This window comes from Pezoporus flaviventris, unplaced genomic scaffold (assembly GCF_033815535.1).
Source record: "Pezoporus flaviventris isolate CSIRO_AGI_PZ_B2104156 unplaced genomic scaffold, CSIRO_AGI_Pfla_v1 ptg000108l, whole genome shotgun sequence".
Classification (NCBI taxonomy): Eukaryota; Metazoa; Chordata; class Aves; order Psittaciformes; family Psittacidae; genus Pezoporus; species Pezoporus flaviventris.
Genome location: NW_026892656.1, coordinates 772,849 through 794,900, shown reverse-complemented (window position 1 = coordinate 794,900; position 22,052 = coordinate 772,849). Strand labels below are relative to the sequence as shown.

General features: G+C 35.8%; 1 protein-coding gene across 2 annotated transcripts in view; it reads left to right on the top strand.

The window, feature by feature from the left end:
- The window catches only part of PUM3 (pumilio RNA binding family member 3), an 86,768-nt gene that overhangs the window by 35,159 nt on the left and 29,557 nt on the right, over positions 1-22,052 (top strand). For both annotated transcript variants that reach the window (XM_061477770.1, XM_061477771.1), the window contains exons 6-11: positions 6,942-7,119; positions 9,410-9,500; positions 12,772-12,853; positions 14,769-14,854; positions 16,263-16,352; positions 17,890-18,027. In XM_061477770.1, coding sequence (XP_061333754.1) covers positions 6,942-7,119; positions 9,410-9,500; positions 12,772-12,853; positions 14,769-14,854; positions 16,263-16,352; positions 17,890-18,027 — 665 coding nt within the window. The remainder of the gene's footprint in view (positions 1-6,941; positions 7,120-9,409; positions 9,501-12,771; positions 12,854-14,768; positions 14,855-16,262; positions 16,353-17,889; positions 18,028-22,052) is intronic.

The following is a 22,052-nucleotide window of genomic DNA, read 5'->3' as shown; positions in this document are numbered from 1 at the left end:
TCTGTGTGATCAATTGAGTTAGTTTCCTGCTAAGTTTGATCAATCAGATCTTTCAACCTTCTTACAGAACTGTGTTCTTAGTGTTTAAGAAGGATGTGTCCAAACAATGCAGTTATTTTTAAATGTTATTTTTCAGGCATTGTGTTTACTAAGCATTCTGATATGATTAAAATAAATTTAAGCACTCAGAGTGGTATTGGTAACTAAATGCCTTAGGATAAGTTCACTTCCTAAAAACTGTTAATCCTAAATATTAGCAACAGCAAAATTCTCCAAGTTTTTTCACACAGCCTGTGCTTATTTAGATGAAGTGTGAGCATTATTGTTATTCATTTTGTCAACACTGATCACTTCTAGCTGAGTTTTTAAATAGTTTTAATGTGAAAAGTGTGCAAAGTAGTGAAGTGGAGGATTTTTCATCCCACACCTAGAAAAAAATTGCAGCATCTCGATGTTAATTTTTCCTTTTGCTTTACTGATCTAAAATATAAGTGTTCATGGGCTATATTAGGAGTCCATATTTCCTCTAAATACACACAATGAATATGCAGTAATTTACTGAAAGTTTCTCCTTTATGTTGTGGTGCAGCAATCCAGCCTTGGTCTTGCTGATGCCTGGCAAACACCAATTGTCAACTGTATCATTGTGAAGGAAATGGGTTGCTGTTGGAAATTGAGATAAGCTGGTTTGGTCTTAAAAAAATGTGGATATTAGACATTTTTACTTCTCTCCAGGTAGAACTAGTTATTAATATATAAATTCTTTCATTCTAGCTTGAATACAGCACTCCATAATCTCTCCATGTACATTTTCATTAATTTTTGTACGGAGGAAAAGTGTTTCATACAATCATTTCCTACTTCCACCTTATTTGTGTTGCTGTTGACAAATGTTTACTTGATACATGTCTGTTACTTTTGGAATTGGCAAGGATGTACTAGCATATATGTACTGAAAGAACATTTCTATTTTCTTGCTATAATTTGTATCATTAGAAAGATTCTTTGTAATTAAAAGGATTCTTTCTTGATTGTTTGTCAATGTGTCAGATGTAACAAAAGCATTAAATGTTAATATATGAAAAGCATCTCGGAGGGAAAGGTGGAGGGTAGTTCTTACTTCACACAGGAATTTGTAAACAGGTATGATACGGTACAATATCTTTGTTTCGTGATAGACAGAAGTTTTATTTATGAAAGCGTAAAAAAAAGAACAAAAGGAACTTACTTTTCCTAGTAGCCATATAATATCTGGTAGTGAGTATAATGTGTACGAGTATATGTGTAATGTTTCGATCACAGGTTTGAAACTGTGACTTTGGAAATCCAGTCAGAAGTAAGCAAAATCACTAGTTATGAAATGGCACATGCTGCACCTGCAGTGTATCAAATACTGAGTATTTTCTTTGGCAATGTAAATGTGAGTAATATATCCGGCAACTTACTGATAGAGAAATAGCATTAATCCACTGGGTTTAGAAATTGGATTGTTTTTTCTCCTGAGGTGGATGAAATGCTAAACAGCTTTAAAAAATGATTGATAAAGAGAACTAAAGAACCTTAAGCAGCTATAGATACTGGGGAATACTGGCTAAAATGTCAGTCTCAGTTTGATAGTTCACAAATTTTTGGTCATTTTCTTTCCTTCCACTTCCCCAAATAGGTCTCAGTTTTCATAAGAAATAGACTGATACAGTCATAATTTCTGTGAAAACTTGCTCACTCATGAATTGTATTGCAGATCAGCTGATCTAGTAACACATAACATGTTTTAAGAATTTCATTTTATTCAGTATAAAGATGGCTAGCCTTAGGTATACTATTTGTCATCTTATAATATTCCACAGTAGGATTTCACTGGTCTGGTTTATCAAGTACCTGGATTATGAGAAAACCATTACTTTCTATCCATTTATTCTCTCATTTTCGCATGGATTTATTATATTTCATCTGTTTCAGATACGTGTAGTAATATTGAATGTGAGATTAACAAATATTGTTCTTTTTTTTTCTTTTCTATTTTAATACAAAACACTTGAAAACAATGCAATGAACTACTGACTGAAGGGAAATTACATATATTAATGCTGTAATAATTCTACTGATAGATTTGTTGGGTTTACGGTAAATTCCTCTTTATAGTTGGAAGTTTATTTTGAAAGAACAAGATTAAAAATTTAGCACTACAATGCAGTTACCTGAAATCAGGTATCTATTTGACAGTGTTGAAAACTCTGCACTGCATAAATATGTGCAATGGTAGAGTATCTGAAAAGTGTGTTGGAAGGAAAATTCAGAACAGCTGCTGTGTTAGGAAACATCCTGGCTGTTGCTTTGCACTCATTTATTTCAGGTATTCACTGGAGAATATCTGATGTCTGCATCACTGTGTTCTCTTTAGTATTTGCGTGGCTTTTCTGTCTGGCATTCATGTACCCAAGTTTTACCTGCTGCCTTTTTATCTTTCTCAAAAACTTCAGCAGAGGAGAAAGAAACCCTGTGTACCTTTATCATGACTCTGCACCAGTTTTTCTTCTGTTCTGTGACTCCTTGTTTTGGAGATACAGCTGTTGGTAGCTGGCTCATGCCACATGCAGTACGTGGTAGAGGAAGAAATTTGAAACACATCTTGCCTAATAAACCAGTTTGTAATAGGGACCAAGTGCTCTCCAGTAGTAGGTGCATGACATGTGAGATGAAAGCAATCTCAGTCTGCCAATTTCACTACTGCAGTAAATCCTCTGGCCAGAAAATGTGAAGAGCAGAAGAAAGAAGGCTGAAAGTGGCTGGTGCTGGTAGCTATTTTGTCTAAACAGGAAACTTGATTCTAAGCAATCTATCTAGGACCAAGGGGAAACATTAACGTTAACAAACTGGAAAAAAATGTCTACGTGGAACACTTGGATAAACAGAAAGAAAGAGCTACTGTGCATGAGGAAAATCTGACTGTATTGTGGAGGTCAGCTAGTGATGGGATCATTAAAAGTAAAAATAATTACTTCTGGTGAAATCCTTCACTTTCTGTTGTGATATGGGACATAAATAGAGATTTGTTACATCTAAGCAATAGCCAAACAAGAAAATTAATTTAATTAAAGACAATTAATCTTGAGTGGAGTGTGTTACAGCTCCTGTGGGGGTGCTCATGTATGAGTGAATGCAGTTTGCCTGCAAGATACAGGAATTTAGAAAAGCGTTTGATGTGCACTTGGGGCAGTCTTGCAAAGATTCTGTCTCAAGCACCATAATATTTGCAGTTATTTGCTATGTGTTTAGGTGATACTTGTGGGCACCTTGCTAACTTCTGTGCAGTAAACAAATCTTCATCTGTTATTGTTTTCTATTACTTAGATTTAAAGACTTTAACCATATTTAGTTACGTGGTAAGTTGTTTGTCTCATCTCGTATGTCAGATGCTGTGTGGTGGGGTTTATATGGTATGGTGATTATGCACACTAAAAATGAGGGTAGATTCGTACAAGATATAAGGAAGAAATATTTTATAATGAGCCTACTTTCAGAGTCTTCTGAAATCTGGAAGAATAATGAGAGAATATGACCGCTGAAAATAACACACTCCTTCCAATCACTGAAAAAATTATAAGCTACTGGGTGGACTTCTTTTTTCTGTATTTTTTTTTTCTTTTTAGCTTTCACTAAAGCTGTGAAATATTGAAACTACTGCTTTTGTTCAAATACATTATGCTGACCATAACCAGGTGATTGCAGGAATTCATGAAATACTGTGTGGAGGTGAAAACGTTGCCAACACACCCACTCAGATATACCTCCTCTCCTTTTGCCACAGGTTTGCTATTGATTTCCAAAGGCACTGAGTCTAAAAGCTGTACTGCCATCACCCTTTGCTGTTTGTTCTTCATTTGCAAGAAATTTTTTTTAAAAAGGCACAAAAATTGCTAATATTAAGTTAGTAAAACCTGCAAGCTGTCAGATGAAGATATGGGTTGGTTTCAGTATAAAAGATGAAGAAATAGTTTGTTTAAGGCATACCTTTTAAATGGCATGGACAAAATACCTGCCTGAGCAGCAAAGTCATATTAGTGACAGTATAAATAATATGCTGTGTTTGAAACACTCAGTTTGTGAAGGTGCTGCAGAGGGTATATTAACTCAGTAATTCTGTCAAGAATAAGTTCAGTTCAAACAAGATGGAGGTTGCTGGGACAAAAGTTAGTTTATAGCTGTTAGCTTATAGCCTTCTTGAAGTGATTTATTTATGTATTTATTTGATTATTTTTAAATTTCAGGTTTGCACTAATATTGCCTGGAAGTAGAATTTAACAGTATTTTATGTGCACTTGGTATAACACACTTGTGTTATTAGTATTTCTGTTCTTCTGTAGAATCTAGAATCTTCCTTGTGTACGAAAGAGAGGTGTAGAAATTGTGGAAGACTAGCTCTCCAATATTTAATATCAATAAATTGATTATTGCTTTTCCTCATGTGATAATGAGCCACTAATCAGAATTCATTAATGCATGGTAAATTTCAGTTTCAGAAAAATGATCTCTGAGTTTAAAAATTAATTTAAAAAACATGAAAATCTGAAATTTTCAAAACTAGCTTTTCATTGCCACCAAACCAGCTAGATATGCAGTTAGCTAACTCAGCTGTAATAATAACAAAAAAAAAAAAATAGCTGCCACAAGACAAGCGATCTTCTCACTGAACTAAATCAGCATCCTAATGCATGTAAAATACTTGCTTCAACTGGCATTCATTGGCTTCCTCACAATCTTGGTACACAGTCTGAGATTTTGGCAGATGCAGAATTGCCTTGATTTTTCAGATCACTATCAGAGTTGTATTGCTAGGACACAAATTTTGTGTGAATCAGCACAGGTTTCTGTTCACTGAGACTCTGGCTAAAACCTGGCATTATTAAATTCCTTTTGAAAATGCAGTTTCTACCTCAGTTAAGATTCTGAGTGACAAAAGCACACGGAACTTTTACTTTCCCAAGTCATAGCTACACTCTAAAGGAGAGGATTAGTACTAACAGGGTTTTTTTTAGGTTTTATTTTTGCAGTATCTGAAGGTAGAAAAACAAATAAACATTGATAACTTTTTAAAGTTGCGTAATAATAATAATAACAATACAGAATAGCAATTTCCATCTGTCCCCATGCTATTATTTCCAGTAAAAATTTTCATAATATAATCATCTCCAGTGCATGAGATATTGTAATGATCTGCTGCCCTCTAGCAAACTGTGAGGTATCTGCCATAGCCTGTGAGAGTCTGAAATGACTTACGCTTCTCTCCTTTGTACGACCATGCTGCTGCAGAGGTGTTGTTTCAGTTAGTTATTTTTATATTTGGAGTTCACTTGTGAGCAAAACACTCATTTAATTTCCAAAATGAAACTTCATCATGTGTCTACTCACATAGCCTCTGGTCTAAAGAACTTTAAAATAAAATCTGTCAACCTGTTATTAGAAATGGATACAAACACTTGTCAGTGAAAGAAGCAGTGATGTTATTTATCTAATTGATGGCATACTAGTGTACAATGATCTTTGTTTTGGTTAGTAGTTTTATTACCGTATTAACATATAGTTTATATTAGCAAGTTATAGCTGGAAATCATTAACTGTAACAGTCATTCAAGCTTCGATGCAAATTATTCACACTGATGTTATACCTCCTATGTTAACTATAAGCAAAAGTGTTAAAATTCCACTAGTGAGTGTGGAGAAGATACTTAATAGCTAGCATTTAACTTCATTTGAAGGAAGCTAAGTAATTCAGATATTTAATATAGAACCATAAAATTCTTAGGACTTGATGAAGCATGGACTTGATGGTCTCTTCTATATGTTGTTCTGAGTTGATTTTTTATTAATTTATTTAGCATATTCACGTATCAGTGGATTAGCTAATAACATTGGTCTGTCTCTGGTTAGAATGAATCATAAGTATCATTGCTGTCACCTAAGGCCCAGTCTGTTTTGGAAAAGTTTTGCTGAAGTAATTATATACACTTACATCAATGATACAATTATATCAATGCAAGTACAACTGTGAATGAGTTTTTTATTACTTACTGGACATCAATACAAATCTCCTACTGTGCTGTTGCAAAGGATTCTTCACTTTATAGACTCTCCCAGGAGACACCTCAGGTTAGTGTGAAATAATTGCTTCTTTATTAGTTTGTGCCAGAAGAACCCAGATTCTGCTGTTATTAAAAGCAAGAGGTGTAGATACTTCCCCATATGTCTGAGTACAGTGCAGCTAAATAGGATACTCATCTATGTGTACATATGTAGAGGCTTTGAAAAAGTTGTTCTTTTTCTTAGACATATCTTGCTGTATCAAACGTAAAATTTAAGGTCCATTTCTGCTATTCATTAAACATTTTTCCCCAAGTTTCACTATGCCCATGCAAGTGAATAAATCTCCAGTATCTCAGCTTTAAGTACTGGCACATTCAAATGCGTTCATGTGAATATAGTGTTATGCTCCATTTATGCTTAGAAAATACTGCAAACTTTTCAGCTCTTGAGTTTCTTCATCCTTTCATAGCTATGTAACTTATTCAAGAACAGTATTTCTAGAATTTAGAGACTTGTGAAGACCCTTTCTTTGTAATCTTTTGTATTGAATTAAAATACCCACCTTTTCCTGGTAGGCAGTTTTTTTCTTGTACATACTGTCATCTCTTGCAGGACAACAGTACTTGTACTATCACTTGCTGATTCCACACAATGTATTTCTTTGAGTTTGCTCCAGTGAGCTCCAGTCTTAGAAATTTTGGTGGTGTAGCAAGGAAAAATATTTCTATTTTATTCTGATTAACACACTGAGGTAGTTGGTTTATGCTATCAGGGGTTTAATGCTAGGTAAAAGACCTCTGATATAAATTCTGATGATCAAGAGAGTCAAAACTTGCTGTGTGCTTTTGTTTTCTCTCCAGCTGTTGGTGAGAAGCAACAACCTTTCTGACAAGATCGTAGTTCTGTCTGGAAAAATTGAGGAGATCTCTCTGCCTGAGAATGTTGATGTGGTAGTTTCTGAACCGATGGGTTATATGTTGTTCAATGAACGGATGTTGGAAACTTACCTCCATTCCAAAAAATGGTTGAAGACGCGTGGTGAGTGTGTCACCAAGTTATCCACTGCATAGAGAAAGAAAAATAAAAAGCTTCTAAAAAAAAAGTAAAAAGAATACTTGAATTGGAAGTCCAGGATTGTCTGATTTTATACCCTCAGTCTAGCTTTAACACCAATATCTACGAGGGCCAGGGGAATTAATAGAATGATGAAGGCACCATTGCTATTGTACTATGCTGTGACTTCTTGCTGTTTCACAGTGGAAAAAGCTTTGGAACATGCTGCTATTGCAGTACTGAGTTCTGCTTGTGCTTTAATCTTAACCTGCTGTTATGTACACTATGATAGCATTTCTGTTACGTCATATCGCAATAGATAAAACGACACTAGCCTCAACTGCCAGACAGTGGAATCAAGCTGAGAGTGGAACGGTCGAATAGAATTTTGGTGTTTTGGGGAAAGTTCAAGTTATTTTGACATCCTTTCATTGGGCTTCTCCCAGATGCCCTATTCTAATATTTGGATGTTACCTTTTGAACGACGTGAGAGATTCACAGTGTTCAGTGCTCTGTATTTCATCCCTCCAGTATTTGGAAGGGTTTTGAAGGTAATCTGTGAATTCCAGGGCCTCATGTGACACTTCTTTGGGAGGCAAATCTGAGCATCCAATTGCTGAACGGTAAATCTACATGAACTGCTAAAAATGAAGTATCTCTTTAAATGACTTATTTAAGAAACCTTTCTCGAGCAAAATTACTGCAAAATGGAATTTTTGAAGCATGGGCTGAATCTGTACCTAAATGCAGGGAGCTAATGAATTTGCTCACAAACCACATTTGGGTTGTATTTTTCAAGTCAGCCACTGATCTTAAGTCTCCCATTTAGAGCTCAGTTTCAGAGAAGAGCTTCTGAAAACTTATCAGGAAGCAGCTCATTTTTAGTTTTAAATGAGTGACTGCTTTTAAAGATATGTGTCTAGCTTTCTGATTGCTCACTTATAGGGATGAATCACCTTATGTGGTAATTATTAAATTTTATGATTGTCTAAGTAAGTGAGCTGAAATTATGACATTTTGAGTCAGTTTCTAATATTTAGTACCTGTTAGGTTTGGAAACTTTCTGTCGTAAATTCTCTGTGAACCTCCCCACAACCAGTTTTAAAAAAAAACATATCTGTTTTGTGAGTGGGTGTTGTTCTTTATTTAAATTTTTGTGGACTCTTCCTACATGATGTACTTACAAATGGAATACTTCTTCCTTTTCCTTCTGCTTCTTTACCTATCCTCCCCTTCAACTATGCATTGTATTCTATAACAGATTTTAAAAGGGTGAAGCAGTATGCTGAACTGTAGTTCAGATTGACCAGGCTTTATTTCCTGCTTCCATTGTCGCATGCACAATAGAATACAAAAGCTGTCATTTAAGCTGCTAGGCAGTCTTATGCACTGCCTACAGAAAATAATGGAAGGCAATTCCTCTAATGGTTTCCCAATCCATTAGAATGTAGTAGATCAGGATTTCATTCCCTGCTCTGTTATCAATTTGCCACTGTATGAAAATAAAATTTGGTTTCTCAGCTTCAGCATCTTTGAGGACAAAAAAAAAAAAAAGAAAAGAAAAAGGGTGTAATATACATTTTTGTGTCTGTAAAATTTTCAGTGTTTACTCTGAAGGGCTGTGAGTTTCTCAGATAAAAGTCTTAAGAGTAAAGTGCATATAAATACTTCATTCCCTAAATGGCAGTTCTTCCAAATTGGACCAAAACCATATCCTGCAGTTTAATTCAAGTCTGACCTTTGATGCAAATCTTTCACACAGATGTTATACTTACTAGGCTAGCTATAAGCAAAGAAGGTGCTAAAACTCCACTGCAGAGTGTTGAGAAAGTATTTAATAGCTAGCATTTCACTTTTGAAGGAAGCTAAATAATTCAAATATTTGAAATAGGACCATAAAATTGCTAGGACTTTATCAAGTATTGTGGTTTCTTCTATACATTGTTCTAGATTAGGTTTTTTACCAACTGATTTAGCATACTCACATTTCAGTAACCCATATATTAGTAAAACTAAATGTTAAGGTATCTGAAGTGTACAAAAATTGCTGCTTCTGAACTAGTGGTTTCCTGCTAGTGAAGACATCCTTGTAGGATGTCTGTGGGAGTACACAATTATGGAATATCCTGAGTTGGAATGGGCTCCCAAGGATCAGCAACTCCAACTCCTTACTTCACACAGAGCAACCTTAACATTAAACCATTTATTTAAAAGCATTGTCCAAACACTTCTTGAACACTTGGCTTACTACTTCATGTTGTCTTCTGTGTACTAGGAATGATGTTCCCAACATTCAGCGACATTCATCTGGCTCCTTTTTCTGATGAGCAGCTGTACATGGAACATTTCTCCAGAGCCAATTTTTGGTAATGACTGTTTTTTCATTTGTATCAAAGATTCAGTAGAGGTTAAAAAATAAATCAGTTATTTGATTAAGCATAAACTGTCATCATTGAAAGAGAATGCTTTTATGTTTTCTGTGTTCATTGTTGCTCTGGCCTAAAGTCATACTGTTTATTGTGCAAGCCTGAAGGATCTCAAGGAGGGCTACAGCTGACTTGGTCTCATTTTGAAAGATGAATGTGAATCAGATGCTAGTGTTTCCTTTGCTATACCAAAGTGTATTATGCTACAGATGGTGATCATTGCCTGAAGTCCCAGGTGCATAAGCACAGGAAAAATTCCGTGGCAATCCTCTCAGAGAATAAGTATTAATTCCCAAGTCCTGAACAAATTCCAATTTGGTAGTTATATTCTGTCCACCAAATTTTTTCATGCAGCTTTAACTAGAAGTTTTACTCCTTTTGCTTTGGAGCATCCTACTGCTACTATCCACTGTTAAGCTGTTGCTGTGCTATATATAGGAGGAAAAAAGTTGCAGCGATATTCTAATGAGGAGAAATTGAGATGATTCCATTTCAGCAAACGACGCATTTATTTGTAAATTTCTTCAGTTCTTCATGTGATACATATCAGTTAATTTATAGATCATTATTTAAAGGTTTTGTATAAAAGGTACTGTGGAACTCCTGGGTTAACTATTTTAAATCTTCTGGAAGATTGTAACTGCAGTCTTTAAACTGTTCTTTCAGCTTGTGATGTGGTATTAATATGAACATTAACTGGTGTTCAACAACCTATTTGTTGCTTTCTTAGATTAAAGACAGTTTTCTTCCATGCCCAAGTGTCCTGGTCAGCAGGTTATGATATAACTGCTTATACTTAGAAGATTTCTTCTGGCTGTCTCTGAAGTAGAGCTATGACAAAATCTTACTATTGCTATAGTGATTAAAGGAGTGAGAGAAATTTGAGTAATTTACATGCTGAATCCTTTGCTGGCAATGTTAATTTACACAGCCAGTTTGTGGTTATTTGTCTCATTGTGTAGTTGAGCCAGCTATGAAATATTTGCATTGTATGTTTGCAATCACAAAAAAAAAAAAAAAGCAACAGTACTTCTGCGTGTTAAGAAAATAAAAAAAAAAAAAGGTAGAATTAAATTCTGATAAGTTTTTGTATCTCAACTGTCATTCTGGTCTTCCCCAAGATCCTGCTATTTTTGCTTAGACACATGACATGTCTCCTGAGCAGAGGCCTATAGTATCAGTCCTCCAATCAGTCCATGTAGTCATAGTTTTGTATGGATGCATGGCCAGGTCATTGATAGTACAAAATTAAATATCCTTGAGGTTACTAAGTGCTTTAAAGTCCAACAAATTAGTGCTTCTAATGTCTTCAACCAAATATGGGATCATGATGTTCTGAGTGAGAGTGCAAGTAGTTCTGCATTTGCATCACTATAGGGCATTCACATTCTTAATACTAAATGGTCTGAATACCCTAACAGATCCAGAGCTTTGAAAGTCCTGTTTCAGACAAACCACTTCCTCAGGGTTTTCTTGGGGTTTGCAGTAAACTGTCAGGAACTAATTGGTGACAGCCTGTGATGTCCTCAGCTTCAAATTCCAGGCCTCAAGAAATACCTTTTATTCATTATCCAGCTTTGTTACTTGGAACAGAGGATGTGTTTTGTGTGGAATAAATCCTTACCTATATATCTAAATCCGTATCATGTGTCTTAGAGATTAGATATGGTTTTGAATCCAGTTGGATGATGGTACTTGAGCAAAGGACTGAAGGAACTAACTAGATTTCCAATTTGAACTTTTACCTGGTAAAGGCACCATGCCTTTAAAAACCGTCAAAATTCAAAAAATCATTCTGTGCGTTCTAACATTAGATGCAGCAGTTAGTGTAGCCTGGTTACTATATAACCGAAAGGCTACTTGTTTCCCATACACTTAGAAATATTGCCTCATTTCTATACAGTAATAGTAGTTGTGAGACTGTGTAAGTATTTTTTTTTTTCTCTTGACGCCTATTGATTGGCTTACTGTTGAGCTTCAGAGCTGCTTATTAGTCTGTATTTAACAGTTATCATTCCCAGAAGTGTGGTAATGTATAGACAGACATAGAAGAGCAGACTGCTCTCTTTGTTGGTGGAACTCTTCAAAGATAGAAAGAGAAAGATACAAAGCATAAATACATGTAGCAAGTTGTTAAAAATAGTGTGCATTTTGCTTGTGTTTCTCTTCAGTGACAAATAAACAACTCAATTATACAGTACAGCGAACATATGGAAAAGGGTAAAAGATCACTTGCAAATATTGGTGTGATCTGATCTCCTCTGTTGTGCTTATTTGAGTTCTTTCCTTAAAGATACCTTTAAGGCATACAGTCATTTGGGCATCTTCCCTTTATGCAATTAGCACAGAACTAGTAATGCAGAATTTACCAGCATTAAAGAGATATTGCCAGATTGGTTTAGACTAACTCATCCACTTTTTCTAAAGTTATGATTGTTAGAGTATCATACAACTCCTAAACTATGAGGACAAGCGTTTAAAGTTTTCCTTTTTAAATGCTTCTGAAGACATAGAATTCTTGATCGTGGTTTTGTATCTATATGACATTTCCATCACAATGAATTGAGTTTCCTTATGTTTTCTCTTTCCATCTCCTTTTGTTTATGTTGTCTGGAAATAAAGATACCTATTAGGCTTTTCAATTAGTTGAAGAGGGTTATACACTGGAGGAAGATTATTGAAAGCATGTATATTTTCATTTCAAATTTCTTACTGGAAATAGTCTGAATATACATTAAATTCACATTTTCATAAATTAATAAGATAAAAATACTATTTTTTTCCCCGCTCTGTTAGTATAGGATTTATTTTCCTCAATAAAAAGGAACAGACCTGTAATGTGGGTGTCCTTATCATTATTTTGATTTATACAAGGTCTACTCCTGTTTCTGCAATAGCTCAATATTACAGAAATAGCTTAAATGCCTTAGCCCTGATCCCTATTCTCTGCTTGCTGTGTGGATTCTTTCAGAAGCATACTGTGAAATGTCTCCGTATATCCATTTGATGCGATCATGTTACCTCAGTGCTGTATAGGATGTCTGTATGGAAGGTAAGCTAAGGAGGGCTGCAATTTGGCCTCTTGGCAGACAGGAAAAAGGAAAAGAGGATTCACCAAACTTCACCTGCCATTTGCATTTACTCTGCTGGCTCTGGTTGGAACCCAGAGAAAACATTTTTCCCTAAACATTGCATGTGTTACTGTTTCTAGGTACCAAGAATGCTTTTATGGGGTCAATCTGTCTAGTCTGCGCACTGCAGCTGTGGATGAATATTTCCGACAACCTATTGTGGTAGGTTTGTATGTCTGGGGGTTATTTTTTTGTGGTTTGGCTTCTCCCTATCTTGTCCCCTCCACTAAATCCTACAGATACAATAGCCTCCTTGTTTGACAGAGCTCTGTGGCTCTGAGTTGAGTTGAGAGCCAGGAGCATGCAAGTGTGAACAGAGGTGCTGTGAAAGGTTAAATACTGTATGTAATATTCCTGGTTTTGCTGTAGTAACAAATATCTAGAGTTTTGCACATATTGGAAAGTTACAGCATGTGAACAATTCTCTTCCTAACATGCAACTAACTTTCCTCAGTCTTCCCAGTCTCTTAAGCAAGTGACTTGACCTTGATTTTTCCCTTCCCATCTCTGATCCACAAATTAAAGGAAAAGGGAATGCAGCCAAGCAAACAGGTTTCAGTATTATGAAACAACCCTTTTTTTAGATATGTAAATATCCACACTTTATTGGGCATTTACATATTTAATATGCAAATATTTAATGTTTAATATTAAGTATTGAATTAATTATGTAAATATTAACTGCTTAATGTTTACGTATTAAAAATGCAAATCTCTACATATTTAATGGTGCTAGATTAAATCTCTATGGATCTAGCACCTGCCCTTCTTTTTAGTAAAAGTCTAGGTGGTAGCTAAGTAGAAAGAATGAGGAACAAACCCTTCTCACCTCTCTTGGGAAAAACCTTTAAAACCCACCCCTGCCCCAGTCTAATGCTTCAGTGTAGGTGCAATGAAAACGTTCACTCTCAGAAATTTAACTACAACATACCTACCTAGCATATCTAGGCTAGCATTAGGCTAACTAGTTTAAGTAGTGATAGAAGTGTAGCTGCTACCACATGAATACCCTAAAACCTGTCCAGAAATCTGGAAAGACTGTTAGACTACTGATGTGACCTTTTGCATTTGACTGCTTCTGCTACTCAAAATGGATAAGAGAAAACTGACTTGTTTTCACAATGTTTTCTAACTTGTCTTCACAAATTCAAGCTGTATCTTTGACTATAGCATGGTCATTCTCAGTGCTGGCTCTCTGACTGTCAGTCAAACTAAGACAAGAATGAAGTAATATGTAGGCCTGTGGCACATAATTGCACCCTGTATGAAATACATATTTGGCTTTTATTTCTCAGCTGAGATTCTTCCTACCCTGAATACCAGAAATGCAGTGCCCAATAAAAGCCACATTTTTAAACAAATCACGTATCTCCTGGCTTACTCTGTAGGTAGGTTTTAGTTCTTAGATGGGTTCACTGGGGGAGATGTGGTAGAAGCCTTTATGTTAAGTATGCTTTACTTAGGAAAGAGCTTGTGAAGAGTGATAGATTAGGATTAGTACATGTGATCAAAGAAAGAAAAATCAAGGGAAAAGTTTTCGTTTGCTGAGTGACTCCTAACCTTATTCTAGAGGACAATCTGTATTAAGCAAATTTGCTTCCTACTCTTAATAATTTAATTTTCAAGTATTTCCATGCTTAGTTCAGCTAAGTTCTTAGTTCAGTTTACTCAACTGCGCTGTGCAGAAAGCATATTAAAATGTTTGTAACTTAAAAAAATAGTATAATAAACTCACCTATTTTTTAACAAGTGATCAATTTCTGAAAGAATTTTATTGTTTCTAGGTTGAATAAAAGAGTCTTTGGTAAGTATGTGAGCTATCAGATACATTAAATCCTGACAATGTTGCAAAATCTAACAGTGTTCTAGGGGATGCTAAAAAATGGAAACATTTCAAATGAATTCATTGTGGTGAAGGTTGATTTTTATTTTCTCCCCCCACAACTCCCTACCTCCCCCTACCCAACCCCCACCCCCCCCCTTCTTTTTTTTTTTTTTAAACAGAAGACAAGTTTATATGTTGACAAGACAGAATGGTAACATTTGCAACTTTGTTGTTTTTTTTTAACCCACATAGGATACTTTTGACACCAGAATTCTGATGGCCCAGACAGTGAAGTACACTGTTAACTTCCTGGAAGCTGCTGAGGAAGATTTACACAGGTCAGCAGATGCCAGAAGTTCACTGTCAATCTTTGTCTTTGTAACTGGCTGTTGGTCGTTGGTACTCAGAGGAGGCTCTGACAGTGGACATGGTGGAGTGAAGGTGGCATGCCAGAATGATAAGTACACCACTTGTGTTGGACCAGCTCAATCATTTGCATGATTTTGTATAGGATTAGCAGAGAAGCCTGTTGGTGAGCCTGTAAAACACCAGGACTTGGTTCACAAAATTTTCCTTCTGAAAGGGATAAAATGGGCTCTGGAGAAGAGTGTTTACATCTCAGCATGTTATGTTGGGGCACATTTAAACATAGTTATAAGGCAATTTTTGTCTTTCTGTGTAGGCATCCTAAAAGAGCTTGTCAGATGGTGTCATCATAAGCTGCCTTGCTGAACTCTTGCGTATTTTTTTTTTTTTTTTAAAAAGGCCAACATTTTCCAATCTAACAGGAATCAGCTGTACCTCTTCACTTCCCTCCAGAGCTCCTTCAAATCCTTAGTCGGCAAATCCTATGTGTAAAGAAGCCTGAACTCCTTGTGTCCCAGAATGACAGCAGAGAAGCCTCCCTCTCAGTACATCTGTGAAATAAAACATCCCGTATGGGAAAATTTGAGGGAGTACTTCAAGTCCTTGCAAGACACTGTCATAAGGGGGAAATATCACAGGCGATCTTTGAAATTCTGAACCCTTGTTTCCAACATGACTTAGAATTAATTGTATAAATGACACAGTCTAGTGAGAGAAGAATTGCTCTAATATGATGGAAACAACTGAAGAATTGCTTTCCAGTTTCATCTGCCTAGTGCTGACTTCCTTCAGCAAGTCTCAGAACTAACATGTTGTTACCTGAATGTTAATTTTATTATATATTTCAACAAGATTGGATGAGATTTGGGTTCAACTACATAGCCAGTAATAGTTCTTTTGGAAGTGAAAATATGCCAGCTCTTGCTCAAGCAGCTTAATTTTTCCTTCTTGTTCCAGTAGTAGCCAGGTCTCTCAAATTTCTAATGGAACATTTTCCTTTCAAATTAGTATTTAAACTAAATCTAAGTCCTTCACTGGGAATGGGAAATTTTCCACTGGAAGGACTGAACTGCTATATTTGTAGCAGACTGAACTGCTGCCATAAATGATGCATTAACGCTTGTGTAGTAGCATATTTGATTCTACTACTGAATAAGGCACACAAAAAATTAACACCTGAGTCAGTGTTAATTAATTGAGTGTTGGTTAATTCTATTGATGCAGAGAAAAAGAACACATCCTTTTAAATTCACAGAAAATTGAGACATAAACTGATGAATGAGAATAGAAATACATAAATTAGTACAAGGTAAGTTTCTGGTAGAATTTCCAGTACTTTTTGGAAATTACTTTGGCACCATATTGTTTTTTCTCCTGCAGAGTGGAAATCCCTTTTGTTTTCCAAATGACGCACTCTGGATTAATCCACGGCCTGGCATTCTGGTTTGATGTGGCATTTGTAGGATCATTGTAAGTACTCTTTCCTTCTTCCTATGAAATACTAACTACGAGGGGGGGGGGGATATCATGTCTTTCATACAAAGTGTTCCAGAATTAGACCTTCATCTAGTTATACTCTTGTTTGTAATTCCTTCATATTAAGAAATGTAATAACCTAGTGCTAACAGTATGACAAGATACGCTTCCCATGTTGATTAGGGTACACATAATCTGTGGTAGACCACATCCAGGAATTTTTGAGGGTTAAATATACTATTCCACACAGTACTGATTCTTTCCAATATTATATACTTTTTTGTTTTACATTTCAAGTATAGCAGCAACATTTGAACATAAGCTGGATTTTCCCAATTGGGCTGGTCTTGTCTGCGGGCAAAAAGGAGAGCAGGTTGTATGTTCCAAGCAACAAAATAGAAGCAGAGAAAATTTTACCAGGCTTGGATGGGTGATTTTTGCACTGCAGCACCAGGCATTTATTTCAAAATGGGGACATTCATCTGGTGTAGTGAATGGGTGATAATTAGATAAACTTCTTCAGGTATTCAATACATAGATCTCAGCTATCTGTATTTAGCACTTAGATAAGATTTGTTGATTTCACAGTTAAATTGGTCTAGTTTTAGATGAGGTGATTTTTTCAGTATATTGTAAAATGCACTTCTATTTATTTGTGTTGATAAATGCCTTTTATTAATCTTTGAAATGAGGATTGTCAAGAATTCAGAATCATATATCCATTAAAAGAAAATGGATATATCTGCATTTCTATTTACTTTAACAGCTGTTAGTAAAATTTTTAATCTTAAAAAAGGAACCAAAAGCTCCACATCAGTTATAAGAGTAGACAAAATTGCAGACTTGTAGGAACTGACTGAAATCCTCCACGGAGAAGGCTTCCATATTGGAATAGGCAATTGCTTAATCAGCAGCTCTTTAGTGTTCCTACAGCTGTGGAAGTTCTTTGTCTTAGTTCTTGAAATCTCAGTGGATTGATCTCATGGCATTACCCGTGTTATCCCTTTCTCTGCACCTATGCCCTCATTCAATATATTATTGAAATATATTTTGTAAGTGAAACTAGGTATAGGACCTTCTTGGAGAGTGTTGTTTTAAGGATTGTTTTAAGGATGAAACTTCCACTGTGAAGAATCACATTGCTACATTCAGGACAAATCTTAATTTCCTGTAATTTGTTGAAATTGTCTGTTGTAGTAAGAGGGGAGAGAAATTAATATTCTCTATACTGGTAGTGCGGAAAGAAAAGAAAACAGGAGTATGAAGTACCTTTTTTTTGAATCTCCATAACTGGCTTAGGCATGAAAATCTGGTGGTGACAGGCACAGTATAGATAAAGGAAGAAAATGAGGCATAACATATTGATTTCCCACCATAGGGTAGGGTCACTTTGCCACTTTACTTGAAGGCTGTTTCAAATTTATTATAAGCAGTTGAGGCCTCACATATATAAAGGTCTTACAACTTAAAGTTGTTTCCAAAAGGAGAAGACAGGAGAGAAAATCTAGACAGTTTTTCTTGTTTGTTTCAGGGTAACTGTTTGGTTGTCCACTGCACCAACAGAACCTCTCACTCATTGGTATCAAGTACGTTGCCTTCTTCAGACACCCCTCTTTGTTAAAGAGGGGGAATCTCTCTCAGGGAAAGTCTTACTTGTTGCCAATAAGCGGTAAGTGTAAAAGCTTCACAAGCAGATTTTGTAGTGTGGCTGTTCTTCTTAGAGGTACCAAAATATACCAGTTAATTTTGTGTGTGCTTGTACCCACATTTGCTATTTCTGGTACCATAACCAATTTACATGGTATCACTAATAGGTGATAGGTATCACCTAGGCGCTCTTTACCCTGTGAGACTCTGCTCACCAAAAGGTCTCAATTTTCCACAAGAGTTACCTGTGAGGTACTTTTCTCACATACCTTCTCCTTAACCATGTGTCATGTCCTGCCTTCCCTCACAATGACACTTGCAGATTTGGTCAGCTTTCTACTCTGCTATCTTTCACACACAACAGTTTTCCCAGGTCACATCCAGATGTCTTCTGTACCTTGACCTGGTAGTGGCCAGACATTTACCATGGCCTTGGTCTGGTCATGTCTTGCTAACTAGCCTGGTGGTTTTCCTGAAGCCCCAGGGTTCCTTGTCTCTCAGCAAGACAAGGAGACAGGGAGAAGTGGGGCTGATCCCAAATCCATTACATTTTTAATACTTAAAAAAAAAACCCAACCCATTTTTATCCTTATGGATGAGCTGTCATGTTTAAGAGTAGTGCTTTCCATATGTTGTTGTCCTTTCACTGAGGCTAATGAAGATGGCTGCTTTTGGAAGGGTGTATTTTCTCCTCAGACATCTCTGATGAACCTCCTGTTAGTCAAATGTTTGGTAACTCCACTCCTAATTTTTGTTTAAAAATTAATTCTTAAATGATTGGGTCACAGAAGTTGCATCCTGGTTTGCTTATGGGTATGTGTAGTTTTAACAGAAAACAAAGCCTCCTCTGTGTAGGAAGGGGATTTTTTTGGGGGGGGTGGGGAAACATGCTCACCAGTCAGATGATTCCAGTGACACCAAAGCTGTCAGTAATACTTCCAGGGCTCTTTATCACACCAGCAAAGGATGCTTGATTTTGGCACTTGTGAGACTTCCAGACCTTCTCCTCAGAAACTCCTCTAAATAATACAGATCTTGATATGTCTCTTTCATGCATAAAATGTATTCATATTTTAATATATAAAAAAACCACTGTATGCTACTAAGTGATCCCATAGCTACTGCTTAAGTATGTTAAGCATAATGCACATTATGATATACCTATGTCAATACATGATACATAATACTTATTATGTAAGTGGAGAATGGCTCGGAACAACCAACCTAGTGACCTTCCTAGACTGAGAATAAGTACTTTAACCATGTGTTAGCACTGAACTAACAGATCTTGCCACAAAACTAATCTGCTTTCAGGATCTACATAACAACTCTGTGTAACTCCACAGTTGGTGTTCCATGCTGGAGGACCAGCTTTGGTCACCTTCAGTGTACTGGTATGCTCTCAGGTGCTCAGTTGGTTCTCTTTACTTTTCTGTGTAAACTCAGTTTCTTGCAAAAAGTTGGGTGAAAAATATCCTTCCTGGTGAAATCCAGGATTATGAATAGTGAACCTCATGCCATTTGGCCAGTTAGATATTTTTTATCATGAAAAACTCTGTTTGTACTAGCTAATGTGGAAATTTATAGTGTTTCTGTCAGAAAAGGAGAAAATTGAATACTATCAGTGAAAAATTATGTTGCCCAGATGCAAACTTTTAAAATCATTTAAGCATCTTGCAAATTTTACTTCTTTTGAGATGGTTAAATAATCATACAATTGCACTGATCCCACTGTAAATAAATTTTCTTTGCTTCTTATACTAGGTGATTATTATTCAAACAGTAACTACACTGCTATTTTTCACATGTTACAGTTGTTTTAATTCCATTACCTCTTTTTTATACTTCTCTTTCTATGCAGACAAAGTTATGATATTCACATTGTGGCTATGGTGGACGAGACAGGAATTAAATCTTCTAACATTCTTGATTTAAAAAATCCAGTTTTTAGGTAAGAAATGCTTCTGACTAAAGAATGCCCTTGTAGAGCAGTAAGATCTTGTATGACAGGAAGCAAAGCACACCTACTGGGGAAGAACAAGTTTCTGACCTCTTACAGTTTATGTTGTTTCTACAGGTATGAGGGCATCCTTGCTGTGTATTAGCAGTACTTACTTATGTAAGCCAAAATTCTATTTAGGCTAGGTGCAAAATAGCAAAATAAAAAAAGCTTTATTTAAGAACTGTAATGACTCAGTGCTTTGTCAAAATAGTAGACATATACTTACGTGAATGAATGTATACTGAAAATATTTTGCTGTTTCCTGTTGTGTGATGCGCATCATTATAATTTGAGGAACCAGTAATATGCCAAGATTTATTCTGCTAAGTACGTAAATATTGGCATTACTATTTCACATGAAGAACCTGTCCTTTCTGTATTAAACATGAGAGGAGGTAAAAAAAATCTACATGCTGCAATCCTTTCTAACAGGATGCCGCCATTAGGAATTGCTACAGCACCTTATTTTGGAGAAAAGTAGTCAATTACAGACCAAAACAAGAAGGACGAAGGAGCCATCAATTCTTCCAAAAGAAAAAAAGAATCAAAAAAAATCCCCACAAACCCAAAACATTTTTGAGAAAAATGGGCTGTGTTTTTTTCTTATTCTTATGCTGAATTTGGGCCTAAAAATAGCTAAACTCAGCTGGTGGAATTAATTTTTCCAGAGGGTACTCATGGAAAATACTTCCCTCATTCATTACGTGTTTCCCATTTCCTACTGTTTTGACTCAGACCTATATGAAAATTTCACAGTAATCCTATAAAAACAAATCCATTGTTTCTGATGAAAGTTAGTTAATTTTCATCTGTACATCGAATCTGCAGCGCATCAGTCATTTTGGCTTTAGAGTGGGGCCCTTTTGATTAAGTTCATAAAAATGCCTTTTAATAGAGACTGCTTATGGAAAACTTGCAATAACTATAAATAAAATCATGCACTGGAAAAGATCAATTTCTTCAGATTTGACCTGTGACATGGACAGAGTCTAGCTTGCTTATGTTCATGGTTTGGCTAATACTTGTTTCAAATATAAATGCTTCTTGTGAGGACGGTTAACAGTTAGTTTACTCTTCTAAAATCTCCACACTTACTCTCAACACCCATCGCATGAGTGTGACTTTTCAAAGATGATAAAAGTCTACTCATTTATAAGCAAAAGAAGCTTTTGTTAAGTGTTTTTAACTTCTATAAATGTAGAAATCACCTTCAGAATCCTATTGCTCATTTGTAAGAAAGCAGGTGGGGGAAATGGTCAAATTGTGTATTACATATAAAAGTACTCTAAGTTATATGAAGGATTATTGTATTTTGAAAATTGAATAAATCCAGTAACAGAACAAAGCACTGATTTAACTTTATTCCAATGAGACTTATCTAACATACATTGGCTGAGTGTTCTATTTATAATACTTTCAATTTCATTGAAGTCCTTATTAAATATCAAAAGCTGTCACTAGTTTTTCTCCAGAGTAAAATAAAAGCTATATTAGAATCTATTAAGTTCGCTTAGTTCAGCTAGTGCTGTAAGCTATCAAAGAACTGTATATTTTAACTGTTTTATTCTTTCATCTATTTTTAGGTTTGCCTAGAATATATACATATCTCATATATATAAGATACAGCATCTGAAAACAGAAGTGAGATTCTCGCCAAGCTGATTAACCAATGAGACCGAAGTCAGTTCAGGTCTTAGGAGGCCTACTGGTACTTCTGTAAAAACAATTTGTAGCTGTACCCATATGTAACTGTGTATGTGAGTCACATGAGAAGGGGATATGTGGTTCCATCCTTGCTTTTTTTTTTTTTTTTTAAAGGCTAAATTGTAATTTAGCCTGTGTTCACATGTAGAGGTGAATTGCAGCAGACTCAACTTCAGAAAGTTCATTTGGTATAGAACAAGAACTGTATCTCTGTGTTTGCTTATATTTCTGTTTAACAGTAAGATCACAGTGGTTCACTGCTGTTTGCTTTGCCTAATTTTTTTTTTAATAGTATTCTTACTTATTGAACAAAGCCTACCTCGTGTTTGTATATGTAACAC